Genomic DNA, 6474 nt, shown 5'->3' on the forward strand with positions numbered 1-6474 from the left:
TTGTATCTATTTTTTTGCTCCTTTTCTGAAAGTGGACAGCAAAAGGCAGAAAAAGTGATTGTCCGGTATCACCTAATGGTTATTAAAAAATAATGTCGATATTTCTGTCAAAAACAGTAAAGAACAAGGGCAGGAAGCATTTTTGTACTATAATACTTCTACCCTGTCATACTAAGTCAAAATGAGATCCTGTATCTACGTTCATCTTAGTGGACAGGGATCTCATTGTATCAGCTCCAGCAGCAAATATGTTGGAACCCATTGCAATTTGTTAGAGTTTGTAGATGCCAGAGTTTGAGTCCCTTGTATCTCTCTCTTGATTAAGCAGACAGTATTTCAGGGCTTTTTTTTTAAATTGGCTCCTTGCCATGGTGCTGCTGCAAATTGTGTAATTAACTATCGAGTAGGGTATATTAGATGCTCAGTTTTGTTTGGTTTGGGCTAGTGATAAATGGAACTAGTCTTTATACTTTGACTCTGGAAGTAAAGGAGAGCCAGTCTCTTTTTGAAAGTAATGAGTATGAAAATGCTACACAGAGGCTGGTGGAGTCTTACTTCAAAATCTCAGAAGTGTGTAGAACTCTGTACCCATTTACAGCAGGTAAACCGAATATGTCTGTAATTTGCCAGTAACTGTGTAGTTATTAAATGTGTAGCAAATATTTGACTGGGAACAATGATAATTGCTTTATAGCGTAGTTCTGCTTTGCTGCAAAGTTCTTGGATGTTCTTTAATTTGTTGTCTTGTGTTTAAACGATCTGTGTGATGATGAGTATATGGTAGTTCCCATGGATGGATTTAATTTTTCGTGTTCTTGTAGGTCCTGCGAGTATAGGCTTACTCAGCCCAGGCATATTGGAATATTTACTTCACAGCTTGGTAAGTGTCTGCGATCTTTTTGTATGTATCCATACATAGCAATATAATGCTTTTTTTTTTTTTTTTAATTATTGTGAAAAGTTAGGGTCATGTTTGGTAAATACTGGTAACGTATGTTATAGGAAGCTGAGATTCCAGAGAGTCTGTGGGATCTCCATCCTTGGAGATAATTAGAAGTCAATAGGACAAGGCATTGAGCAGCCTCTGCTCAAACTAGCTCTCCACAGGAGGGTGGACTAGAGGAGCTCTGGAGGTTCCTTTCAACCTAAAGCATTCTGTGACAGACTAACAGCTTTTCCTGTCCATCTGTGCTGGGTATTTATTAAATAACTTTTCTTACTGCCCATGTTTAGAACTTCCAGTCCCATCCAACAGTGATGCTTTTTGCACTAATAGCACTGGAGAAGTTTGCACAAACAAGTAAGTAATAGCCTGATACCGCTCTTAACAGTCATACTATGGCTTCTACTGCATGATTGTCACTTGCTTCATCTGATAACACTTGTGAGCATGAGAAAGACTGGATTGGTGGAAACACAAATACAGAAGAGAAATGTTTGTCTGCTTACACGCAAGAAGAAGTATTTATTGCTTTAGTGACATCCCTCTACCCCTCAAAACCCTGAGATACTGCTGAAACTCAGTGCAGTCCTTCCCAGTTAGAAATTGCTGTAGAAGGACTTATGACGTGAGGCCTTTGTCACTGAAATAAATCTGTATTAGAGATGGAGAACAGCTGTGATTAGGTGTTTGCAGGCAGGAAAAAATATTTATTGCTTTAATGACACCCCCACACATAAACCCTTGAGATTTGCTGAAACTCAGTCCTTCTCAGCTTAGAAATTGCTACATAAAGACTTATGACATGAGACCTTTGTTACTTGAAAAGAAATAAATCTGTATTAGAGAGATGGAGAACAGACTATGGAGAATAGTCTCTTGATGATGCAGCTCCAATACTGAGAAGTGGTGTATCTGAGTGCTAAGTTAATTTCACATCTGCTTGGGAAGGAATTTCATGCTGTTTGTAATACCGAGGTTTGAAGGTGTGTGGGGGGGTTCTACTGCATTTGTAGAATGTTGCTATTTTTAACTAAACTTGTCCCTAGTATATAGCAATTATTCTTTTTTGCTCTTAAATTGCAGGTGAAAATAAAATGACAGTTTCTGAATCGTGCATTACTGACCAACTGATCTTGCTAGAGAAATGGACAGATAATCCAGACTATTTAAAACGCCAGGTTGGATTCTGTGCCCAGTGGAGTTTAGACAATCTGTGTAGGTATAACAAAGGGATGGATTCATCTAATATTAAGCACTTCTCCAAAGAGATGGAGGACTACTTTGTGTTTGTTTTGTATAAGCGCTTATTGTAAATATACCCGGCTGCATTTGTAATCACTCTCCTTCAAAAAAAAAAAAAAAGGCAAATAAATCCAGTGTAATTGCATGGAAAAGAAATTTTGGCAAAGAAAATGTTTGTGAAAGGAAGTGATTTGTACTCTGCAAGTTGGAGCTGCAATGAAAATTCTTCTTTGCACTGTATCTCCTGTAACTCATGCTTCAGCAGATGTGCTAAGTAGCTAAATAGTGCAGCTCTGTCTCTCTGTGGAACAGCTGGATTACTGACATATCCTGGTGACAGTCACTACTGTGATCATACCCCGGCAGTCACAGTTTCAAAGAATTATTAAGGACTTTTTAAAGTAAAGATACCAGTCTTGTGATCAAAAGTGGGAAGTGTTTGACAAAGCACTTTACTAGGTCTGTCCTTTTAGATGACTAACAGTCACCAAATTCACTTGTCTAGTTGTGATTTCGAGGGTGCAGCAACTCTAAGGACCTTGTAGTTTCTAATGCCTTTTAGATAAATTTGGGTAAAAGGTCTTGTTGGGCTGTATGGGGCTTTAGCCAGCTAATGGAAGGCCAATGTCAGCTAAGTTTAGTAAATGTCTGTGTAAGTGTTGTAGCAAGTTTGTGATATATGAAGGGTCCTAAGACAAGATCTCTGATTTGTAAATTAACATGCATATGTCAGCAATTTGACAGCTGGCAAGATAAATGCTTCTGATCCTTCCATGTGAAAAGGGGATGCAGGGGAAAAAGAGCTGCTTTGGCTCAGTTCAAGTTCATCACCTACCTGAAAATGAGAGGGTAAAAAACTTTAAATCCTTGTTTTCCCCATCCCCAAAATCTTTTCCACTGTGATGAATCAGAAAAACTCTGCCCAAGTGAGTATACAAATATAATGGTAAATCCTGAAACAGTGGCATCTTGGTATGAACTTGGATGCCTTACGTTTGCCTGTGGGTTTCCTGAAAGTAGATTGTAGGAGCTCTAGTCAGAGGTATAGGTCATGGTCTCATGTTTAGAGGATATTTAACACACAGTGTATTGGAAGTGATGCTGTTTTCATGCAGGCAAAATGTCAGTATTTCATTCAGTTATGCCAAAAATTAACTGGATCCTAGAGAGATTGATTGCCACTGTGTGAAATGTTTAAAATAATCACTGCTGCAGCAAAACTTTAAAACTAGTTTTATTTTGCAGTTTTAAAAGAAGGCAGGCAGTTTACATATGAGAAGGTTGACTTGACCAACATTAGGGCTATGCTGAACAGTAACGATGTCAGTGAATACCTGAAGATCTCGCCACATGGATTAGAGGTAGGATATAATTTCATGATTTCAACCTAAAAAGGAGTCCGAAGAAAAAGACAGGTTTTAACTATTTTTGTGTGCTACTTGCTCCTGTGATTTCTTAGAGTGAATCAAAGTTCTCTGGCAGCTTTGTTTAGAAAACTTGCTTTGTCAGGAGGGTTGTAACGTCATTACACTGATCTCTATTGTAGAAATGCTCACACTAAAGTAACACCTGTATCTGTGCCCCAAAACTTCAGAAAAGTGAGGAGGATGCTTAAGAGTTAGCTGGGTTTTCATTCATTTTTGTTCACAAAGTATAATTCCTATTGTTTGTCCTGTCTAATCTTGAAAAGCCCATAGCAGTAGGATTTTTGTCTCAGCCATGTGATTTTTTTTTTTTTCCTTCCTCTGTTACTTTTTCTAAAAACTTGTTTGACTACTTACAGATGAATTTTCATGAATTAACATTGAATACCTCTCTGTCCTTCATAACAGGAGTCAGCTAACAACTAATGACTTAGGTCTTCCTGTCTTGGTTGTCTTTGTCTTTAAATCGACTCTGTCAACTTTCTACTTTTTTTTTTTTTTTGTGGCTTACCACCAATTTTCAGTCTTGCCTACTCGCTAGTTTGTGTGACAATTATTGCTATAAAGAGAGGTTGCTTGCTGTCTGAAGTGCCTCTAAAATTATGTTGGTGTATTCTTATATGCAAGAAACTTGATCCAGGGAAGAAAGGGGCTTGTTTGAATGCTAATTTTATAGAAACTTAATTTTTGGTTTGGTTTTGGTAGGCTCGATGTGATGCCTCATCCTTTGAAAGCGTTAGATGTACATTCTGTGTCGATTCCGGAGTTTGGTACTATGAAGTTACAGTCATTACTTCAGGAGTGATGCAGATAGGATGGGCTACCAAAGACAGCAAATTTCTCAATCATGTGAGTACATGTAATGTCATCTAGCCAATGATGTAATTTCAGTATTTTTCTACTTACAACACCTATGAAAATAGCTCTGGTTATTCTGCGGTAGTAACTGAGCACTTGCGCGTTTCCTTCAATTTTTCTGTACTTTCGTGAAGCTATTTTTGCTGAATTTAGTGGTACAAGAAAAGGCTGTATTGTCATTGCTACAGACTGACACTGTTCACACAAGTCATGCATAGCTGCCAGCAGTCACAGCTTGTAAGCTACTTGCTGTTGCTTTGCCCTCCCTCTCATCCAGATAACTTAGTTTCTTATTCTTAAGTAGTATTCTTCCTACTATTTTACTTTTAGAATTATGTACTTACTAGCATTAAAACAAAATGTGCCATATGCACATGAAGTCCAAACATATAGTCGAAGAATAATCTCGAATGTTGTAGAGATGTAACTAGGACTTCTTAAATCTTCATTGTAACTCTGTACGGCTGTTGTAAACTCAGTATGCTGTAGCATAATTTGCTTCAGTATTTCCATAATACTAAGAAAGCGTTATGATTACTACCTAATAAACTTGTCTGCTTCAGCTTAGAGAGTACTTTCCGTATTATCAGCCTTCCAAATTTCTATTAAAGTTCATTAAAGTGCAAGCTAGAATTTTAGTACAAAAGGCACGTATGGCCTAGCCTACTGCCACTGACCAGAATGGAAATTCAGCACTGGGATTTTAAGTTGACACTTCCACTGGCTGAGCTTGAGTAAGAAATGTACCTGTAGCCCTTCTTTATTGTTGTAATTGCATGGCTTTCTCTTAAACTGAATTCCAAGTAGGAACAGAAGAATTATATATATATACACACACACACACTCTTAATGTAGAGATATCAAGTTAAAACTGCTCACTTCTGACATTCTACAGCTGAGTCAAATGCAGAAGCTAATATGAAGATAGGCCAAATACATACATGTGAGTAAATATTCATGGTGGGGGGGATGAGAGAAATACATCAAGGAGATGAAACAAAACACCTGTGGCAAGAAACCCAACAGGAATGGGAGAGTAGTTTTTCTCACCATTTAACTTAAGTACTCCTGTGAGTTCAGTGGTCTTGCTCCATTTCTTCGAATTATTCATGTAAATAGCATTATCCTCTGGTGGTGTATAACATGCATATATCTCTACATCACATCCGAAGTCCAGTCCCACATTTCTAGCATGGAATTGCAAGTGTGATTTTAAATTTAAAAACAAACAAACAAAAAAAGCCCAACAACAAAAAAACAACAACAGAACAAAACCAAAAAAACACAATCAAATGTCACGAATGAATGGTTTAGGGGCTGCTTAAAGAATCACCATCAAAGGTATTAGCAGAAAGTGATTTTAATAAAAATTTATAAAAGTGCGACTTAACAGAGTTCGATGGCAAAGTTCACTCCATCACTTACTACATGGAGGAAGCATGGAGGAAAATCAAGGTTAGAATTTAGCTAGAATGATTTACACAGAGACCGAGGATGGAAAAGGGTAAGGGAGACCCTCCTGTTGAGTCACAAGATTCAGAGAAGACCCCCTTGCTCTCTAAAATCCTGATGGAGCTTAAGTGTGGCTGGATCCTCTCCTAGTCCCAGACTTGGTCAACGGTTTATGTCTAAGGGATTTTTTTACACTGAGGGTGGTGAAACCCTGGCACCGGTTGCCCAGAGAGGTGGTAGATGCCCCATCCCTGGGAACATTCAAGGTCAGGTTGGACGGGGCTCTGAGCAACCTGATCTAGTTGAAGATGTCCCTGCCCATGGCAGGGGGTTGGACGAGATGACCTTTAAAGGTCCCTTCCAACCCAAACTGTTCTATGATTCTGTATGTTTAGCAGCAGTCTAAGGTTCATTCACAGTTTTAAGATCATAAGATTTTAGTAGCTCTTAATCATTGACTAATTTAACGTTTACAGAGTAAGTTAGCAGTCTGCTACAACCACAACAGAGACTTAATTATACATTTGAGATGGTAGTATTTATACTATATTTGCT

At 38.1% G+C, this 6474-nt stretch overlaps 1 protein-coding gene across 1 annotated transcript in view; it reads left to right on the plus strand.

Moving 5' to 3' along the window:
- Positions 1 to 4458, plus strand: part of RSPRY1 (ring finger and SPRY domain containing 1) — a gene marked incomplete at its 3' end in the record, with an annotated part of 13890 nt that extends 9432 nt beyond the window's left edge. Inside the window, exons 5-9 of the mRNA XM_009587434.1 lie at positions 822 to 880; positions 1234 to 1300; positions 2027 to 2158; positions 3431 to 3546; positions 4315 to 4458. Of these exons, the coding sequence (XP_009585729.1) occupies positions 822 to 880; positions 1234 to 1300; positions 2027 to 2158; positions 3431 to 3546; positions 4315 to 4458 (518 nt within the window). The remainder of the gene's footprint in view (positions 1 to 821; positions 881 to 1233; positions 1301 to 2026; positions 2159 to 3430; positions 3547 to 4314) is intronic.
- Positions 4459 to 6474: the final 2016 nt, after the last annotated feature.

Source organism: Fulmarus glacialis, unplaced genomic scaffold (genome assembly GCF_000690835.1).
Source record: "Fulmarus glacialis isolate BGI_N327 unplaced genomic scaffold, ASM69083v1 scaffold9801, whole genome shotgun sequence".
In the NCBI taxonomy this organism is placed as follows: Eukaryota; Metazoa; Chordata; class Aves; order Procellariiformes; family Procellariidae; genus Fulmarus; species Fulmarus glacialis.